General features: G+C 39.7%; 1 protein-coding gene across 2 annotated transcripts in view; it reads left to right on the top strand.

The window, feature by feature from the left end:
• Positions 1 to 21,833, top strand: part of XYLB (xylulokinase) — an 83,682-nt gene that overhangs the window by 23,948 nt on the left and 37,901 nt on the right. For both annotated transcript variants that reach the window (XM_071560711.1, XM_071560710.1), the window contains exons 14-15: positions 418 to 491; positions 1,833 to 1,929. In XM_071560711.1, the coding sequence (XP_071416812.1) occupies positions 418 to 491; positions 1,833 to 1,929 (171 nt within the window). The remainder of the gene's footprint in view (positions 1 to 417; positions 492 to 1,832; positions 1,930 to 21,833) is intronic.

Raw genomic sequence — 21,833 nt, 5'->3', positions numbered from 1 at the left:
TATTATCTGTGTTACTTGCATGCATGTATGTTCTGGTGGATGTGTCCTCTTTTGTAGGCTTGTGGTTTATTCCATTGTTTGGATGCCTAGGGCCAGACATGCTTAAGATCCCCAATTTGTAACTTAAAAGAATCATAGAGTATCATGATTTGGAAGGGACCCACAGGGATCACTGAAGTCCAACTCCTGGCTTTCCACAGGAGACCCCCAAGAATTATACCATGTGCCTCAGAGCATTGTTAAGAAGTTAAATTTGACAAGTGTATGGACTGTATTTAGTAAAGAAACAGTCTGTATGGTAACTCAAGTGTCCTGATATGTGATAAACATTCACTATCACTTTACCTGTGTGCAGAAACAGGATTCCAACTTTGGGCTGGGTGCAAACATGACACTCTTTAATGTTCCTTGGTGCAGGTTTCTACTTTGATGTGATGGAAATTACTCCTGAAGCAGTTGGGATTCACAGATTCAACAGAGACAACCAAAAGGTAGTAATAATCTAGTTAGTGTCTCAAACCTTGGAGTGCTGTCAAGGCTACAAATCTTTCCTATTTTCTTTTTTCCTTCTGTCTGGGATACTTGTTTGCCAGTCTCATTTATTGATGCAAGTCCCTGGGATGATTTTCATAAGGAAGTATTTGGTCTGTGGCTTAAGAGTATCTACAGTGCAATGTCTGAACTAGAACTTATATGGCATTTTTTGGGTGAAATACTTTCTTTTCTGGAAAACATGGATTTACTGCAACCAACACTGTCTTTGAAATGGGATTAACTTTAAGCTTATTGAGAGCTTAGTACATGTACATGACCTAGTCCTTGTCTTCTAAGTTTCAGACACACAGATAAGGATGTGTTGAAACTTTAGGCTATAATATTTTCTCTTTCATCTTGCTCTCAATATGTATATAAATGAAAGACCTCATTTTGCTGTTGTGCATGTCTTGGAGTAACCTAAAAGCTACATAGGCTCAAGTCCAAGGGGAATTAAATAGAAATTAAGTTATGGAAAGTTCTTAGTATCTTTTTCCTTTTTCTTTCCATTTGGGGAATGGATGTTGCTTAAATGTCTGGCTTTCTGGGTGGTACTGAAGCTTAAGAGAGGTCTCTGATCAATCATGACTCCCAGTCAATTAGACATCATGTAGGTGACCAGAGATTGATACAATCTTGTTTTTGCAGTGTAGCACTAGTCCCTTAAGTGTTTGCCATTAAATGGATGCTTAACGAGTTCTCTCTATTGCACAGATGAGGACACTTACTGTAGTGCATGGAAAAACTCAACTTCTTGTGAAATATTCCTTGTTTTTGTTTGTAGTTCAATATTTTCCTGTTTCTGTTGTCTTTCTCATATTCTAGTTGATGAAAGAACAGAAAAAAGATAAATAGAAACTAAATTAATGAAAAGATTACATGATTTCACTTTAGTGCAGAGAGAAATAGATTTAATCTTTTGTGACATTGCTTAATACAACTGTATTTTATCTACTTGTTTAATTTCATATTTTTGAGATACTGATTCTTAAGCAGCCCTTGGTGCTGGGAAATGCACAGAGAAGAGTTTACAACTTGCTGTAGAACCTCTTCCCGTTGTGCATTGATTTTAAGTTTGATGGATTTGCCAACAGCACCAAGGTTATAGGTTGGGTTCTCTGTTGAGTCTTTAGGTTCATCTTGTGTGTATGAGTGAAGAACTGGGTTTAGATGGAAGCAGACTTCAGGGTGAGGACAAGGATAATCAATTTGAAATCTGTTTTGTGTTTTTAACCACTCCAGCCTGGTGTTGGTTGCTGGGTAAGGTGTTCACTTGATGCCTTCTTGCTGTGATACAGGTTTCAGGCTTTCCAAAGGAAGTGGAAATACGAGCACTGATTGAAGGGCAGTTCATGGCCAAGAGGATTCATGCTGAAAAGCTGGGATATAAAGTCTGTAAGTATGATGAGCAGCTGCAGAACTAATGGCACCAGAGGCCAAACACAGAGGTGGGAGTCCCAGCAGTTGTGTCAGTGTTGTGATTCTTGTCCTGCGTGATGGGTACAGAAACTGGTATGAATTCTCAATTGGTCTCTTGGAAAAGTTATTGATGGGGTGTTGAGTGCAAGTTTTCACATTAACTTTAGAAGAACCAGTGTTTTAACTTTAATAGAACTTCTTTTTCAAGTATTTTTACTGTCTCATTGTTTCTGAACTGCACTGGCAATCTTTAAATAAGATTTTGGGTTTCAATAGTTTATTAAGTGAAAAAAGACCAGCCTTCTGCCTAAAACACGGAACTGTAACTCAGAAAATCTGAAATCCATGTCCAGTTCCTGGATCTGCCATAAGCCAGTCACTTACCTCATTACCTCAGTGTTCTGTTAATGAAGCAGAAGCCCTTACTCTGTCTTGTGATTTAGAAAGCAGTAGATCCTGCTTCCTAGAATTTATGATATGGATGGCTTTTAGCAGATTGGAACAACAGAATCATCCAGTATTTTACCTATAGAAGTGGGATCAGATCATTACAATTCTGCAAAACCAATACAGCCAAGTCTGTAAGATGTTTTATTGGTGTTTTCTGTCAGCGTATCAGCCAGCGGCATCTTAAAAATACTGAATGAACTCATCTGCAGGGTTTTTAATCAATGTTTTATTTTTTAAAATCATATTATTTTTATTTACATCCTGGCCTCCTCCTTCACAAGCCATTGCTTGACTCCTACCTCCAGGCTTTTATCAATAATCATGAAGGATAGAATTTTTTTATTGTTTTTAAGAGAGAACTCCAAGAGCTGAAAGTTGAGAAAATATAGAGATACTGGAACAAATCACAGGGCTTGACAACACCACCTCATAAATTTATGCTTTAAAGGTTTTACTGTTATATATTTTCTTATATAGTTGAAACTGTATTTATTTGGGGAGGTTATTTATGTAGACAGGCAGAGTTTCCAATAGATTGTTTATCCTTCATTCTTAGATTCTGCTGCACCAAAAGCTTGGCTTATATAGCCTAGAAAGCTCATGGCTGAAGAAGACTCCTTTGCACTCTGTAAATGTCAAGGGTTAGACAAGCACCAGAGTGCAAGAAAAACTATTTAAGATATCAGACAACTCTGACACAGAGACAAATGGGGAGAAATTTTCTGTAACTACATTTAGGCTGAGTAGGAAAGCCTAAAATGTAAGTAGTTTTAGGATGTGGCTTAATAAGCTTTGAGCACTCTTCATTAATATATTTTTTTAAAAATATGCTGTAGATGCCTACAGTACAAAGGAGATGGTTGTGATTGTATTGTATTCCTGTAGATTCTTTGGAATATTGTATGCTTTTATTTTGTTGCATCCCTGGGGTGTTTTAGCTATTTGGTAACTTAACAGATGAGTTGCTTTAAAAAAGAACTGCTGTACATAGTGTAGGCTGTGTGCATCTCCCACTTCTCCTTGGTGGTATTATTTAAATGTCATACTCTGTTATTTGTGTGGTGATGGCAGGCTCACATCTGCATTTGTTGTGTGACAGCTCTGAAAACAGGGTGTGTTCTGAATGTGTTTCAGGTATGGATGAGCATTGTGGGAATTACTCTGGCATTGCCAGACTTTCTCTTGTTTAATAACTGCTGTTTTCCAGGCAGGTCTTTTTACCTTTTAATGTGATTTAAAAGCTGATTTATTTTTGGATGAAATATACAGTCAGAACTCTTGTGTTTATTCAATTCCTTTTAGGCCTTGTCTACATGGGGAATTTACTTTGATATTTCCAGGAATCAAGCTGATTTACATTCAGAATTATAATCTCAGCAGTGTAAATCTTGGTGCTTTTTTTGTTGTTACTCTTGTTTACACCACTGTGAGAATACAGTAATAACCTCTCATAAGAGCTGTAAAGTTACATGATGACACCTATTAAATTGATCTGCAGCAGAAATGTGCGTGACATGGTCAGTCACAGCAAATGCCTTGCTGTGGTACCTTGAGGTTTGTGTGGTGCATATGAGTCAGAAACCCGGCTAAAATTTCCCCAGCTCTGGCACCAGGGTGCTGAAAATGATTTGGCAGCCAAGGACCTACCTCTCTGTTCTTGGGCCAAATGCAGTTTGGATGCCTGTAATCAGAGAAGCAGCAGTGTACGTGAAGGGGAATTTTTTCAAAAATAAATAAATAAAAATCTAACATGTAGAGTTCTTGGTTATGCACTGTGAACATGACAAACATTAGATAATCCCTTAGAATTTGTTTCCAGTTAATGAATGTATTATCTTGCTAGGAGCAGTATTTTGAATCCTCAGTCTCACCAGTGCTGTGGGAAGAAGTGCAATGATGCTGAAAGAGCCTTTCAGTGTGAGGTTTTGGTCCCAGTTGGATGTGTCTGGAACATTATAGATCTTATGTAAATTACAAATAATAGTTTAAAATACCCTTTAAAACAGCTCTTCAGGTGCTAGTTGTGCTGCCTGCAGGCCTGTGCTTAGGTCTCAGTGCGACTCCAGTGCCAGTAGAGGGCAGGATATTCTGTCTCATGAATTTTGTCTTTGAGGCTGGGATGTGTGTGTGTCAGCCTTGTTTTGAAAATGGCACAGAGTCACCAGATGATCCTTAGGAGAAAGGTTAAACCTTACATTAATTGTGATTTAAGGCTTTTAAAAGTGTGTGTCGCTCTGTTCTAATTGCTCTAATCTTTCTCAATCAGATTTCAGGGGAAATCATTCAGTAACACCCTGTATCCTGTTTTGCTTATGTGCTTAAGGGGCGGACTGAGTGTTGACTCTAGAAACAAACAAGTGGAGTTTGGTCTGTCCCTGTTGTTTACATCCTCCCATTCAGAGATTCATGTAGATAAGGTGAGGGTTTGCTGTTCTGCCTTTATTTTCCTGAATTTTGATGGTATCACAAACACCTTCTGTTTTGTTACTTCCTTTTACTCTTGCAGCCATCCCCCTTTGAAAGCTGAACCCACAACTGGAGTTCAGAGGCTGGACATACAGCCATGCTTGCTGCATAGTTTGGGGACTCTCTGAAGTCAAAACTATGGTAACTTTGTACAGAAATGATGGTGTCTGCAGCTCAGTGACACAGGTGATCACAGGAGCCATGAAGCTGCCAGTGGTACAGGCTGATCTGCCAGTATATACTTCAGTAATCTTGATGATCCCTTCAGAGTTACTTCTATTCCTGACCAAGCAATCCTAAAGTGCATCCTAAAACTGACTGACTAGAGAGCGTTGCCATGGTCCTTGCTTGGACCTATTGAAGCTGTCCTGGTGAAGATCCACAAAACTGTTTATTTTTGGGAGCAAAATCTACCCCAAAGTAAATATTGCCATGCTGTATGTTATGTACGCTGAAGGAAAACAGCACACAGGTAGGGGTTCTGTTGTTGTGCTGGTCTACAGTGTAGAAACCTTCATGTCAATGGTAATCTTAGCCCTAAGTCAACATATACTGGGTCAGGTATGTGCTGAAGTTGTGTTAAATAAATTTTGGGAGGACTGCAGCAGAAATTAAGAAATCCTACCTTGCAGGAAGGCTGATTATCTGGGGTAGGGTCTATGCTGAAGCTGTTAACTTTGGACAGGGCTTTCTGCCTTCTTGTTGTTGTGCTTGTTAGTGGATTCATAGTATTCCTGTTGCCCAGTGTCCTGTCACATTTATTCCTTTAGGAATCTGATTCTGCCACGTAGCTGTTGTCAGCAGGGGCAGATGGATAGAAGGTGCCACGTTTTACAAGTGCAGGCTTTGCCCATAAAACCCTGCGTCTGTGATCATTGTGTAATTTATAGTTTCTTACATGCATAAATCCATCACTTGCAAGTAATGTTGGTGCCCTGAATTCTACTGCCTGTACTTGGGGCTTAAGTACTTGCTGAGGTGACACAGACATGCCTTGGCTTTGCACTGGTGTAAGAATGAGCCAATTTTTTTCAATGAGGTGAATTATTAAACAAAACGGCAATCCTGCAGTGCTTGGAAAAAAATAGGGAATGTCAGTGATTAGAGGAAGGACTTGTATTTCTGAAGAATTCAGTCTAAGATTACATGAGGGCAAATGCCAAGCTGGCAAATTTCTTTTTTTTTCTTCAGGTGGTGTTTTTCTTCCAATGGTATTTTGAGCAGGCTGAAGGTAGCAGTAATGTATGGCTCTTTGTCCACAGGAAAGGCAGTCTGATGGTGTGAGAGGAATTCAGAAAATAGAGTCATAGAATCACTAAGGTTGAAAAAGACCTGCAAGATCACCAAGTCTGACATATGACCCCATGCCCACTAAAGATGTTGCAAAGTGCCATGCCTGCTTGTTTTTTGAATACTTCCAGGGATGGTGACTCCATCACTTCCCTGGGTAGCCTGTTCCAAAATATCAATTAGAACAATATGGAGCAGTTCTTTCATCCTTCATGTTGTTATGTGGAGGCACAGAAACTTGAAGGTGAGACATGAGACTGTCACTTCACAGCAAAGTGTGGGTAGACTGGAGGTTGAAGTGGCTCTCTGGTTTGGCAAGGCTGGATGCCACTGGTCCTCAGGATGCTCCAGGGGTGCCTTTGTGTCAGGCTATGAGACAGGCTTTTCTTTTGGTGGTTGTCTTTGACTGAATGGCTTTTTTATTATTGTAGTCTCCAAAACTCTTAGGAATTATAGGGAACATGGGGACACTTGTTCTGTCAGTTGTTTTTGCCTTCACTGTTAAGCTTGTTTCTACTCCAGTTGTAGCAGTGTTTTGGCTGAAATGAGGAACACTGGGAGTGAGGCCATTTTGTAGTTGCATACAGATTAAATTGATGTTTATGCCCTGCGGGATTTAAATTTCTTAGAGAAATCAATACTAAAATGTTGTGTTGGCTTCGTGCTTGTCTCTTGCTGTTTACTGCCAAGAGTGCTGATGGTGTTTCAGCAGCACGAGGGTGACGGCTTTGTTAGGGGCCTTTTGCTTCAGCAAGCAAGTGAAACAGCTTAAAAATAATTAGAGGACAGTGCCCTTGATGGGAGGTTGAAGTTTTTTGTTTGAAACAATAGTGAATAGTGGTAGCAGTCAGATTGGAATGTGTGTAAATAGACAGTGTGCTGCTTGGTGTGCAGTACAAATAGACCACAGATATGCCTTGCCATTGGATTTTGAACCTATATTTTTGAGGGAGGAGTGTTGGCTCAAGAAATGCTTCGAAATGCATCAGTGGCAGGATCTTCCTCCCAGATAAGCCAGTCATTCTGCTGCAGAGGATATTTGTATTTTCTGATGAAACTTCTGGCTGATAAGAGTGCCAGTGTGAGACTGGCAATACCTTGCCAAGAACTTGACTATATCCCCTCTTATTTTCCACAGAGCATCAGACGTTTATCACGTAGCTGAGCCTTCTAGGCACAAACAAGCAAGGCTTGGTTTTAAGCCAGTGATCTGGAGAAAAAGGTTGTTTAACTTATTACCAATTTCTCAACCAAGTATTTTACAAAAAAGGCCTTTTTATTATTACTTGGCTCAGGAGAGTAAAGTATTAGTTTAACTAATAATTGAAAGGATTAGATAAAATGTCTCTGAAGGAAATGACTTCATGTGCTATAAGGAAGCTGCTTACGTGCTCTAGAGTTTTTCATGCAGTGACTATTGTCTCATTTTTATTTTGTTTTATTGTTGTCATACATATACAGGAAACGCAATGAAGACAGAAAATCTGAAGAGTTAATAAAAAGATTGGAAAGGGTACTATCTGTCTTTCTTTTCTGACACAGTGATAAAACGTTGTCATTGTTTGAACAATTGCTTTTAATGTTTGGTCAGCAAAAGACCAAGTATGTAAATGGTTCAATTCCTGTGCCCTGATGTTGGGAGAAATTGTTTGACTGTGTCAGTGGATGTACTATTGAAGTAGTATTCAGAATGAGAGCCAAGCTGTCAGTTTGGTAGTTTTGTTAGAGCTTTGTGGATCTCTGGAAGCTGGGTACTTAGAGATCAGTTGGACTATCTACTAAATCTCCTTTTATTGCTTGTTTTTTGAGAGTGATCTACAGTTTTAAATCCAATTAGATTAGCAAGGGAATGACATGACTGCAGTCTATAAGTACCTTCTTGGGGAAAGGAGACTTGATAGTATAGGACTCTTGAGCCTTGCAGACAGAAACATTATGGTTCAATAACTGGAAGCTGAAAGCAGGCGAGCCTCAAATGACAAGAAAGGTGCAGATTTTTAACAGAAACTGAAATCAAACAGTGCAGCAATTGACAGTGGTGCAGTGAATTCTTTAGCACTGGATGTTTTAAGAGCAAGATTTATTTTTTTTTGCCCCAAACCAGGTACTATAGTCTAAAGAGATCTGTTATGTAATAGAAGGGTGAGTTCAAAAGATGAGTGGTCCATTCCATCTTGGACACATGGGAATCTATAAGAAATGCCATTGCTAGAAAGTTCATCTGACTCACAGCTATATACACATTGCTGTGAATTAATCATTTATACCCACAACAGCTGTTGGTATCACTGTAGATGTTGCCTTGTTTTCGTGACCATTCCGCTTGTAAAATATTAGATTTACCTTAGCTGACACTTAGTGAAATGCTTTGTATTTGTTACTTTATCTCTTTCTTTCTGTGTCTTTCTGTATTTTCATTTTTGTTGTTCAAATGTGACAGGCCTGTTAGTGAACTCTAATCAGCTCTCTCAAATTCCCTACTCCCTCCAGCTATCTTTCCTTTTCTCTGGTTTAAGGTTATTGAGGTTCTTTTACATATCTCAGGTTATGCATCACTTTTGAGCACTGTGTCTCAATGCTTTCACTGGCATCAATCCACCCTTGAGGATTTCAGTGTTAACGGGTTCTACTAGACAAGTCATTCTTTCCCTACCTAATCTATTTGCCTGCACATACAGCAAATTTTAGCTGGTTTTGTTTGTTGCATGAAATTAGAGAAGGCAATTTTGCCTTACTTTAAAAGAGATTATTGCCTAAATTTTAAAAACAATTTAAAATACCTAAACCTTTGCTTCCAGAGGAAAGTTACTCAGAGCTTACTCAAATTATCTCAAGAAAAAAATTACCAAACATCTCCTACATTTCTTGTTTAAGCAAAACGGAAATAAAAGTTCCTGGAACTGTGGACAAGGGTGAGTTTGCTTTCTACCTGTATAACTTTAATTCTCTTCAGACATGGAGAATTAATGTGGGAAACTTTTTTTCTTATTTCTGGCCTGTGGTTTTCAAGAACACTCATGAAGGGTATTCTTCAAACTGTTATGTTACTTAACCTGTACATGGTGTCTAATTTATGCACCAGCAAAGGTGTGCATGGTGCATGTAAAATGACAGGTCTCAGCCCCAAGGCTTTCACAATGTCAGTTCAGTCCATGTGTAAAGGGTAGCAAAGGATGGGAGTTCATGAAAAATAAGCTTCAACTGCAGTGTGTACTTCTCAAGTTCTCTCTCTGAGGTAAGAACAGAAATGTGTTAGCTTTGCACTTGTAGTCTGGAATTTGGGATCAGTGTCAGGACTGACCCGAAGAAGAGAAATCAAATGTGTGGAAGAGTGAGATTAGGGTGTCTGCAGAATTAAGTCCCTTAATGACATGGTAGATGACATGAAATTCCCGATCCCAGCTTCTGGACAGTGATATAATTTTTCTCTTTGATGTTCAAATGGCTGGACTTGACAGTGTCTTGCAGTGACCTTCAACTTGTCAGTGCTGTAACTTTCCTAGCTGGAAATATCTAAAGAATGGATGAAAGAACACAAAGAAAGTTTGGTTGAATCTGAAGTTGTCTTTTTCTGACTGCAGTTAGAGTGATTGTACAGCATCAGACCAAGTAAAACTAAACTCAGGAGTACCTGCTGAGCATTGTACATCAATTACTATTCAAGTAGAAAGTGAGTCTAAAAATGGCCACTTCTCTACCACTTCTGTTGGTTTTAAAGTATTTGTACTCCTTTTGACAATATCTGAAGCTTAATAAGAAATGTCAAGAAAGCTGGCAATTTGAAATTAAAAATAGAAGTATGTATATACATACAAGAAAAGGGTGGATTTTTGATGGTTTTATTTTTCATAGTGTCTCAAAGTGAATTAGCTCTTTAGAGGATACCTCTATTGCAGATAACTACACTCATAAATCTTTATCTGAAATGTTCCTAAAGTGTGGCTTAGCTCTCGGTGTTGCACCTCTGATTGTGCCTGTCTAAGTGGAGTCTTCTGAAATGCATATTTATGATACGTTTTCAGAAGTTCTGGTGGATGAAAGTTCAGTTAGCTCCCACTTGTAGAAATTGGCTGCATCTTTCTCAAATACATATCTGGGGGGTTTTCTATTTCCACTTTTGAACTAACAAGTGAAAGGAATGGCTACATAGGAATTTGGGTAAGCTGCCAGAGCATTGCCAGCAGGCTGAGGGGGTAATCCTGCCCCTCTATTTAGCCCTGGAATGTTGTGCCCAGTTCTGGGCCGCCCAGTACAAGGAAAAACATGGAGCTCCTGGAGTGGGTCCTATGGAGGTTACAAAGATGATTGAGGGACCGGGGCAGCTCTATCATGAGGAAAGGTTGAGGGATTTGGTCCTGTTCAGCCTTAAGAGACGACCTGAGAGGGGACCTCATCAATGTGTACAAGTATCTAAAGGGATGGAGAGTGTCTTAGGATGGAGCCAGGCTCTTCTGCAACAGGCAGAAGGTGATGTACAGGAAGTTCCACCTCAGTTTGTTTAATGTGAAGGTGACTGAGCACTGGAACAGGTTGCCCAGAGAGGCTGTAGAGTCTCCCTCACTGGAGATATTCAAAATCTGTCTGGACACAATCTTGAGTAACATGCTTGACCGGGGGACTGGACTGGATGGCCTCTAGTGGTTCCTTCCAACCTTATGCATTCTGTGGTTCTGTGAATGCTCTGTCTGAAAAATCCCACTAGAAAGTGTTTAGTGTGCACAAACACGTAATTTTGGGTTCTTTCTTTTTCCAAAGCAGCAGTACTACCAAAGGGAACAGGACTAACCAATGTATATCTATTATAGAAGTAGTATCAAAGAACAAACTATTTTGGACAACAAATGAATTGACTTGTAAATACCTTCAATTTTGCTAGCCTAAAGTTGGTAGCCAAAGTTTGTGTGCTTGCCTATCTAGTCAATGTACTGCATCATTTAGCAACTTTCTTCAGGGTGTTCTTATGTCTTGTTTTCAGCAGGTTGGTATCACTTTAGTTACATTTCAAACATAGCCTTTGTTGGTAGAGGGCTTTGTATCCTAGAGGTATCCATGTGCTGAAGGAAGGCTCCTGGGTGTTTTGTTCCAGCACATCACAGGCTGCTTTCTCTGCTTCCAGGACTGGGTCACTCAGTTCATTCTCTCTCTGTTGCTGGTATCTCTCTGAACAGGATAGATGTCAGTTTTTATCTGCACAGAGCCATTTCCATGTGTGCATCTCAGCAAGTACTTATAGAAAGCTGGAGGGTGCTCAGCATTGTTACAAATCAGGGAAATATTTCAGTCCTCTTGGTGGCCAACTTAAAACATACAAACCAGCAGAAAATAATGTTGTATATTAGCCTGTGTAGCGGCAGCCCTGTGAGTAGCATTGGAATGAAGGTGGTCACTGGTGAGAGAGCTGGGGGGATTTTGAAGAACATTTTCAAAAGCATTCACTCTCTTCACTCAAGGTGCTCTTGATGTTTTTTTTTCTGTGTTTATTCTGGTCAAAAATGAACTTTTTGTTATTTTGAAGTAGTTCTAATTATAATGATAATACAAATGTACAAGTGAAGAGCTGCTTGAGTAATCTCTTCAAATTAAGTGCACTTCTAGTTAAATGACTTAAGTTTACCTGCAAATGAACAGTTTTGCTACAGAGAAAGTGATATCAAGCATGTATTGGGTACTTAATTTTGTGAACATAAAGACCTACTGCTCACTGAAATGGAGGTGAACATCTGAAATAATTGCTTCTAAGTATAACACATTAGAATAAGAAATTTCTGGCATATCTATTTGAAAAGATGTAATTGTGTTTATAAGGAAATTGCAATAGTCAAGACTTAGTGACTCCTACTTTATTTTTGTGTTTTAAATTGCTTTTTATCCATTACTCAGAGGTATTAAATTCTGTAAAATACAATAACTGCTCTGAGCTGCAGTTTGGGTCAGTGCAAACTTTAGGTGTTATCTAGGCTGTTACTTACAAGAGTAATCACTTCAAAGGCGTAGCTGTTGATCTCGGTGTTGCCATTTGCATGAATAATCATGAGAACCAGGACAGTGCAGGACTATAACCCTGCTTTCCAGTCCTTCTTATATGCTTGAAAATGAGCTCAATAGCCCCTCAGAAGCCTGACCATTTCACCTTTCTTGACTTTAACTGAGGGACTAAACTATTGGAGTGAGCAGTTCCAGTTGAGCGTGGCCTCAGTTTGACTTCTTGCATCTGCCTCCTCCCTACATCCTCAGTGTCTGGCATGATGGCATGTCTAACTTCCCCAAATCACCTGGACATTCCATGAGACTATAAAAGCAAAAGTATGTTGAGGGCTGAGGTAGGATGAGCTGTATTCTTCTGGTTAAACACGAAAATTTAATATATAAAAGTTGCTAGTTGTACACACACACCCCATATATATATGCATGTGTATAGTAATGCCTACATCATCCAAATAACCTTTCTGTGGAGAATAGGAGGCAAAACCAGAGATTTACAGAAACCTGTTTGTTATTATAACTGACGTATTTCTGAAAGGAATATTTTCTCTGAGTAGCCACTCATGGAATTGACTGCTGCACATGGAGATGCAGAAAATATCTTGTGGCTTGGGTAACTCATGTGCATCTGATGCTTAGGAACAATGCCACAAGTGTATGGAAAATGTGGTTTAATGTATGGTGTATACCTCATAGCTCCACATAAAAGGCTCAAAGAACAATTATCTGAGTTGAATGCAGTGTTTTAAAAACAGCTTCATCCATTTTCCTGCCATTTTTTGTGCTTTTCCTCTAAATAACTCTAATGTATATTAATTAATTGCTTGAAATAATACCAATAAATCTAACAAGGTTTGTCTAAAGCTTGACTGCACAGAGGAAACTTCATGTTTGTTTCAGTCGTGAGAGGAAAAAAAATAATTTACTGAAAATATTAAGAAAGCTAATATTAATTTAGATGGAACTTAATGAAATCTATAATGGCTTTTTAAAATTATTTTCCCTAGATTTTAATTTGAATTAAATCATTACTATTGTTAAATTAGTTAAACACTAAATTAAGAAATGCAAATTAAGTGAGCCCAAAATCCAATGTGGTTATTGTTTTTATTGATATATGTAGGCTAGTGGTGCGGAGCAAATTCCAATTATATCTGATCTGTTGTTTGAAGTACAAGTTCCTGACTCTTCATTAAGTGTAATACATTAGATTAAATGCTTTGTTCGATAAGAGCTTGGAAAATACCAGTATTACAATAAAGCACTTGCTGCTCTTGCCTCTTTGTCTGGGCTGTTAGCCCTGGGTATAACACAGGCTTCAAGGCTTTCTAGTTTAAAGTTTTAAAATCCTGCCCGGCTGGGATCATCAGAGAAAGATAAATGTAGGTAGCGTAGTCACAGGAGGCCCAGGAGCAAGGGAGAGTTGCTGAATGCAACTCCATTACATACCTGAGTTCACCTGAATAAATATTCAGTGGCTTCTGTTTTGCTAACTTTAAATACTCGTAGCTAGCGAGGAAAATGCTCGTTTCACAAGATATATCTCCCTATGTGATTAAAACATCCAAAATAAATGAAGCATGTCTTCACGCATCAGAACTAGATTGATCTGAGTTGTTCTTTATCCCTTGGTTTATGTTTTTTTATAAAATACCATTATAAAATACTGACTGAAATCAGTAGAAATCTGAGAGGAAAGAGCAAAATGTGTGAGCCATTTTGGGCTTGTCTGCTTTGTGCCCAGCCAAGGTACTCACCTGTGCAAAACCTCCTTTTTTCATTTTTTAAGGTATTTTTTGCCCTGGGAGCCATTCAGAAAGGTGAAATGGAGCAAACTAGATGCCAATCTTTCCCATAGCTGTCCTGTGACAGGCCCATGTAGAAAGAGGACATTTTAACTGAGGATGCACCTTGCCTGGTGGGCAGGTTGGGGATGTGTGGTGGTACCAACATTCCTGAGCTGTGGCAGGTTTGTGCTTGTGCCTCTCTCTCTGTCCTGGTGCTGCGTGGCTCTGGATAAAGTGGTGGGTGTTTTTCAGAGGTCTTGTTTGAGCTGCTAGAGGACTTGTATTATTATACACCATGGAAGAACCTGCCTGTCCTGTTGAGCTCCTGTGCAGAAGTGTTCTTAGCTTGCCAGTACAGTAATAAAAAATACTTTCAGCTCAGTGTGCTACTCAATTCAATTTATTCTAGTGGTGTCAAGGCACGTGTCCAGCACAAGTGGATGAGCTGCCTCTGCTCTGGCTGCTCTGCATTATTTACAGCAAGATGTAGAGGAAAAACCATGAGACCTCACCACTGTTTTACAGCTTTCTGGAAAGCACTGTTGGACTTAGGAATCCATGCAAGTGGGATGTTGTCAGAGCAGTGGCAACAGCTGATGTTTGCAGCAGTTGCTCTGGTTTCACTGTACACAGGTAGTTTTTTCTCCCAATGTATCAAGTAAGCAGTGCTAGTAGCTTCACAATTATCTATGTGAGTAAAACTGATTCAGCTTCAGTCGATGGTTAACCTTTTCCTGGTAGGATAACTGTTGGAGTTGATGTGATGGAGGCTTGTGAGGTGGTTAAACTTCTGTTTTAGCCTGATGTGATGGGCATGGCTAGTATATCCAAAGTGCTAATAAGCTATGGGAGATGGGATTGCACTGCTGGAATTGAGTTGTTTGCAAAGTCTTTGTCTACAGGAAGAGCATGTGACAGAGTCAGGACAAGACATTGAACACTGAGCATGTCTGTCAGCCTTCTTCCCTGTTTCCAGGGAAATTTTTGCTTGTTCTACTCTAAGTATTGAAAACCAGTCCTTTTCTTGTACTCTCTCCCTGTCCTTCTCCTCTTGTTTCAGTTTCTTGTAATTCTGAATCATCCTGCAGCCAGGGTCATTGAAAATGATTCTGTGAAGGCACTGAAAGATACCATACTGTTTTATCACTGGAATGAATTAAACTCTCCCTGTTTTCTGCATCATGGTAAGGACCCTAAGAGTATTTGCCATGTTGCTTTGTTTCGTGCATTTGACTGCTCAGTAACTGCTACCATGCAATTGGCAAAATGCTTCCCTTTCATGGTGCTTCTCTCCCATGCTCCTCACTGCACAAATTCCTTCAGTGTGGCTCCAGAATGGCACCCTGAAACACTTTGGTCTGTCAGTGTAGTCTATTCGTGTTACTCCATTCCCACGGTCATCTCTAATCTGTGCCTGGACTGAAAATGAGACTGTTCTAAGCTGAAATACCTCCGGAATTTTATGCTGGGTTTGTCGCAGAGGGTGATGGCAGCTACCAAGTGCCTGCTTGCATTGGTGATGTGTAGATGAGGAGTTTCCTGGTTGCAGACAGAGGTCTTTACCTTGCAGTAAATGTCTTGTGGGTTTGAGGCTGACATCACTTGGGCGTCTCTTCTTGAAGATTTGTGAAAATGCTCTTACATAGATGTTTTCAGGTGCTTCCAGACTTGCCACCCTCTCATCAGGGGAAAACTAGACTTCCAGAATGATCCTCTGGCCTTCTTAGGACCCTGTTGCAGTGGCATCATCTCATAAGTAAACTGAATTGAATAATAGACACTGCAGCAATCTACAAAGAATGAGGATCTCTGCATCCAGGCTGAGCAAACAGTGGTTATTTTCAATGCATATTGTTAAATAGGAATCAGTTATGGAGAGGTCCTGGAAGCACTGGTGTGGAGGAAAGGTGGTTGGTATTGACCTTTAAGGTCTGACCATGCTGCACCACAGGAGCTTGTGTTGCTTCCTCCTGTGCAATATGCTGGTTTCAGGTGGCTGGAGGGGTTTGCAGGTTCTGACCCAGCTCAGGCAATCAATCCAGTATCAATGGAAGCACTGAGTTATGAATAGTGCAGGTGCTGTGAATAGTGAGGGTAAGTAGTGCTGGATTAGAATATAAATCTTAATCAGGATCAAGCCACAGCAAATATGTACCTATGGAGCAGAACATGCTGTATGAATAGGAAACAAACTAGATAAACAAATTCTGTAATTTCAGAGACAGCTTTGCTTCAGTCTGTAAGTCGTCGTGCCCTTTTACACTCCAAGGAGAACTCTCATTGCACTAATGATGAGGCTTTTCTTTGAAATTGAATTTGTTCATTGGCCCTCAACTGAGGAAAAACTTGCTGCAGCATTTGTGCAGGATTCCCTCACCCTATCTGAAATTCTATCAGGGCTGAAATGAAATGTGAGCAAGAGGAAGAACCATGTAACAGTACAGGCTCATTTGTTTTCACATGAATACCTTAGAGCAAAATCTCACTTTCATGAATCAGCATTTCCTTTGTCAATAACTTTCAATATTAAACAGTAAAGTGACACCAGGATTACATTGGAGGAAAAGTAAATTAAACTGCAACAAAAGATTCTGGAGGGTAAATTGACACCTCAGGTCTCTATTCATGGCTCAGCTGTGGAACAGGATGGGAATAACAGTTTCATCCCTGCAATGTTTAAAGTTGTTTTGTAACTGAAAGATAAAAAACACTTCCAGATCCTTAGTGGATACCAGCAATCCAAATCCTACACTGTAATGAGAAATGATTCTCTTATTCCCTTCCATGTTTTCTGAAAATTGTAACACTCATTCAGTTTGCCAAGATGTGGAGCATATAGTAGTGCATGTCCCTTGTTGCCTTGAAAGAAAATAGCTGATGTTTTAATATCCTCATGTGCTGAAATAACATATTCTTAGCTGAAGTGTACTGTTTCCTCCTCTGCCTTCTTACCAAATCTATTTTGTATTTCACACATTAACCTCTTCCTGACCTAGTGCTGCTCATGCATGAAATGCTCAAGTGCTTCTTGCTTGCAAGCATAGTAGTTGTCTGATATGTTAGGCTTGACAATGGTGCAAAGGAAACGCCCAAGTGCAAGAATGTCATCAATAATTTTAGTAAATAATCCCTGCAAAGTTGTTTTGGAGTGCGTGTTTTAGTGAAAAGGATGTCTTTAGACCTTCTGAAACTGGTTTTTAAATTAGGTGTCCTGCTATTCTGATCTTAGTGGCAGAAATTATTTTACCTTGAGACACCTGGTTGATATCCATAAGTATCTGTGGGTTCCATGAATATAAATACATGCACTTCCCTGACTTGTCAGTGTAGTGGTACCTCCTCCCTCACACTTATTTGTGTTCTGTGTTCTTTCACTTGCCATTACCACTTTAGACAGCCAGTCCTGAAATGTTTTCAAAGTTCACAAAAAATTTAGAAGGTAAACAAAACCAAGAGGCAACACACTTTCTGCAGGGTTGACAGTGGAAATTCAGCTGCTCCCTTAGTTGTAGAATAGATTCTGTACAGCCAGCAGCAGTGAAATCTTCCTACCCTTCAATTCCAGCTGTGACTTAAGAAAGCACCTTTAGAAGAAAATGTACATATTTTTATATAAATGGACTTTATCTCTAGTCTGGCCAATTTCTTTTCTTTTTCTGGTCTAGTTTTAAATACAAACATTATCATCTCAATGACTTGTTGATAATAATGATGCTGTTTGTGTTTAAGCATGCTATGAAGCAGTTTCCTAAATTCCTAACTTTAACTTTCCCCCCTCCTACTGGAAGTCAGCAAATAAAACTGAGTCATGTCATTTGTGACCTAGTGTGTGCTTAGCAATTCCAGGCAGAAATCCCTTGAACAGGGACATGTGGCTTGGGCCAGATCTCTGAGAACAGGGAAGTATTAGCAGTGAGACCCCCAGTGTTGAGTTACTGTGAATGGATTGAGAGAACTCTTATGGTATAATGAGAAAAGGCTGAAGAGGTGAGCTGTGCAATACACTACTCTATCCATCCAGTGTACACCTAATCCTGCCTTACACATTCAGCTCTATCTCCAGGCTTATCCTCTGCTATGATGATGAGAAGCTCATGCTTGTGACTTGAATAAATCATGTAAGCTGAATCATGTTAAACAGAGGAATGGTCTGTTGGGAGCCTCATCAAATTCAACAAGGAAAAATGTCAAGTCTTGCACCTGGGACACATAAACTCCCTGCATTGATAAAAAATTGGGGTGAGGCTCTGCTGAAAAGGAGATGGGAAGTTTCTAAAAGTGAGCCAAGGGGTGTATCCTTGCAGCAAGGAAGGCTGACAGTGTGCAGAAGCATAGCCAGGCAGTTGCGGGAGGAGAATTATTGTCCTTTATTCAGCAGCCCATTAGATGACATTTGGAATACTGCACCAGGTTTTGACCCCTCAATTTACTGACAAACTGTACCAAGAGCAGTGGAGAGCCACCAAGACATTTGGGGGCTGGAGGACCTGCCCTGAGCAGAGAGGCTGAGGGAGCAGATCTTGTTCAGCCTGAAGAAGAGGAGCCTTCAGGGGGGGCCTAATGGCAGCCTGTTGAGGTGCTCTTGGCTGAGGTGCACAGCAGAAAAAGGTGAGAGTGTTCATAAACCAAAAGATGAGACTTCCTAACTGGATATACAAAAAAAAAAATCCCAGAGATGAGTATAAATATAAAGCATTAGTAAGTTCTTGGTAACTGAAGGTCTTGAAAACTTGTCCCAGAAATGTAACACGACAAGGCTAATTTTATGTTATCTTCCTTCTGAATAAAGTTGGTATATTGAACTAGTTCTGTCACTCTTCAGCCACGAGCCAATTGGATCCCTCAGCTGCCACCCCATCTCATTTTGCCTCCTTTGGACAGCTAGAGCTAATTACAGTAGGTACTCTATCCAAATTTTTATGGATTAATTTACGGCACGATGAACAGAGTCAGTGATGGAGATGCAACCAAGGAAGTGAGGGATGCTCTGACCTTGTCACTCAGATGGATGTGGAAACATACTGCTCTTTTCCCAGATGGCTCTTGAGTTTTACAGAAAGTCAGTGGCAAGTTTAATTACTTCTGACAAATAGAGAATCTTTTATCTGCATTGTGTTGTGCCCTTCATGACAGTGGAAGAAGGCAAAGCAGCATCTTGACCAGACATCTTTTGAGTGGGATATTATGGACTAAATTTTCAGGCTTGAAGTACAGGCTTTGGGCTCCTATTGGCTATTGGTGCTGTCAGGATTAGAAATACCTGATGCAAGAAGGTGCTTAGGTACTTCTGAAGTCAATGAAACTTAAGTGCCTGCCTAAATAATGTTCTGTAAATAGATATTTTCTCAGCAATCAAGATGTAGTTTACACGCTATATGGCATTTGATAACTTGTTAAACAGAGAAGATTAATTTGAAGTTGCATTAGCATGTGGGAAAAAAAGGTCAAGATTGTTGCAATCTCCAGAATTACGATAAATATAATTAAGGTTGTAAGACTTTTGTCTTCTTATAACTTTAAAAACAAACATAGTGAGAGGGGAAATGGCTGTACCTAGGAATCTGGGGCTGGTAGAATCAAAATCTGTTTGCAAGACTTGAGGGTGCTTTATTTGTTGGTTTGATGGTGAGTTTTCTAAACACTCAGTGCAAATTATTTTCATGTATTTTGTGATAGAGAAAGGGAAAATGTGCAAGTGGCCGGCCTGTAACACAGAAGCAAGCCTTGATCAGACATTACATCCTCTCAGCTTCCACCAGTTTGCAGTTTAGCAACTCCCTAAGCCTCAGGATTTTTCACTTTGCAGTTGTTGACAGACTTTTTCCCATGATTTCTGTAATCACTTTTTAAGAGCATGTGGGTTTTTGGCACCCTTAGTATCCTATAGCACTGAGTACTTCAGCTGAGCCACGCATTGTGTGAGATTTCCCCATTTTTTGTTTGTGTTGAACATGTCACCTGATAATTTCATTTGCACCTTGGTAGTTTTTGTACCATGAGAAATAGAGAATAGTCATTCTGGTTTTTATCATCTTTGACTGCCTGTCCTCTGCTGGCCTCCCCCTGGTATACCCTTACGCATTTCTTTTCTTGGCTAAAGAATTGTAATCAAGATTTACTCGTGTCTGTTTGGAAGCTGTCCCAAACCTTTGATCGGCCTTGTTGTGTCTCTCTCTATTGTTTCCCTTTCTGTTATGATCTTTTTGAGATGTGGGAGTTGCACTGTACTGAATATTCAGAGACTCACCTCTTATTTGAAAACTGGCATGATACTGTTTCTGGTTTTATTCCTTTTATTAAAAAAATAATGTACTTGCTTTTCCAGTTTTTGAGTATTGATCTGGTATTTTCATGAAATTATTAAAATTTACCACCCTTTACTCAGAGTACTTCAGAGACTGAAAGAACAGACCTAAATTTGCACACTCAACAAAGTGCATTGCTTAGTACTAATGAGCATGGAATTGCATCTGAAATTTTGTTTCTTATCCCATCTCTGTCACAAGGAAGTTCTGTGACTCCTCATGGCTGGATTTGTCCTCTGATTCTCTGCCTTTTCCCAGATTACTTGTGACCACCTTTCACTGGCAGCTGTGAAAACCAGTCACGTACTCCTGCTGTTTGTGTCATGTCTTTCTAAAAGAGGATCATTCATTCATGAGCCCACTTCCATTCTTGTCCTGTGGCAGGCCTCTTCCTACAAGAAATTTTGGTGAAGGATCTCATAAAAGAATACTTGTTGGAAATCCATGTTTATACTTGTGTAAAGCATGCATATTTTGCATAGGTAACATAATAATTTGGCACTCCACTTACAGCTTTTGCATGGGTAACTTATGATTTGTTCTGAAACATCCCTTGTTGACATCTTAGTCTGGGACAGGCCCTCCAACACATCCCAGATTAAGACCACCTTCTTACATTCTCCTTGCATTGCCTTAGTTAAGTATATTTTAGGCTTTTGACTGCCACCTTTAAATTAATTTTAATGTGCTTTTTCCTTTTCATGTTATTCCCCTTCATTGAAATTATGTGTTGCTGCTGTGGATTGATTATTTATTTTCATTGATTGGCCCTTCATAGATGGATTTATTCTAATAGAATTATAGAATAGTTTCTATTGGAAAGGGCCTCCAAATGTTATCTAGTCCAACCCCCCTGCAATGAGCAGGGACATCTTTCACTAGATCAGGTGACTCAGAGCCCTGTCCAAGCTGACCTTGACTGATTTCAGGGATGGAGCGTCCACCTCGTCTCTGGACAACCTGTGCCAGTGCCTCACTACCCTCATTGTAAAACATTTCTTCCTTAAATCTTGTCTGAATTTTCCTTTTAATTTTAAACCATTACCCATTATCCTATTGCAACAGGAGGCCTTGCTTAAAAAGTTTGTCCCCATCTTTCTTACAAGCCCCCTTCAAATACTGAAAGGTAGCAATAAAGTCTCCCTAGAGTCTTCTCTTTTGCAGTCAGAACAATCTTAACTCAGTAGTTCATGGTAATTTACTGAGTGGTCCTTCAGTAGTAACTTTCTGAACCCAAGGATTTTCTGCTTAAGGTAAAACAAGTCAAGAGTTGATGCTTTTTTTTCTTTCTAGGCTTCTTGAGAAGTTGTAGCATAAAGCATATGTGAGTGTGAAGTTTGGCCTAACTCACGTAGGGATAGCTGCAGTTTGCCATTGTTGCTGTGTTGCCTGTCCAGGCATTGTGTGTCATCTTTTTGTGTTTTAGTCATTGTCATCATCCTGGGCAAGTGCTCTGTTGTATGGTCCTGATATTGATGTGGTGTTCAGACCATATGGATTATGGTACAAGTTGGTACAATCGACTGTTTTTTCTGCTCTGGTTCAGGTTTTCATTAGTGGATAGTAACACTCACTGCTGTGGTTTTCCTATACCTTTGCA

This window comes from Pithys albifrons, chromosome 7 (assembly GCF_047495875.1).
Source record: "Pithys albifrons albifrons isolate INPA30051 chromosome 7, PitAlb_v1, whole genome shotgun sequence".
Lineage (NCBI taxonomy): Eukaryota > Metazoa > Chordata > Aves > Passeriformes > Thamnophilidae > Pithys > Pithys albifrons.
Note: the sequence above shows the minus strand (reverse complement) of the source record. Positions and strands in the feature narration are given on the sequence as shown.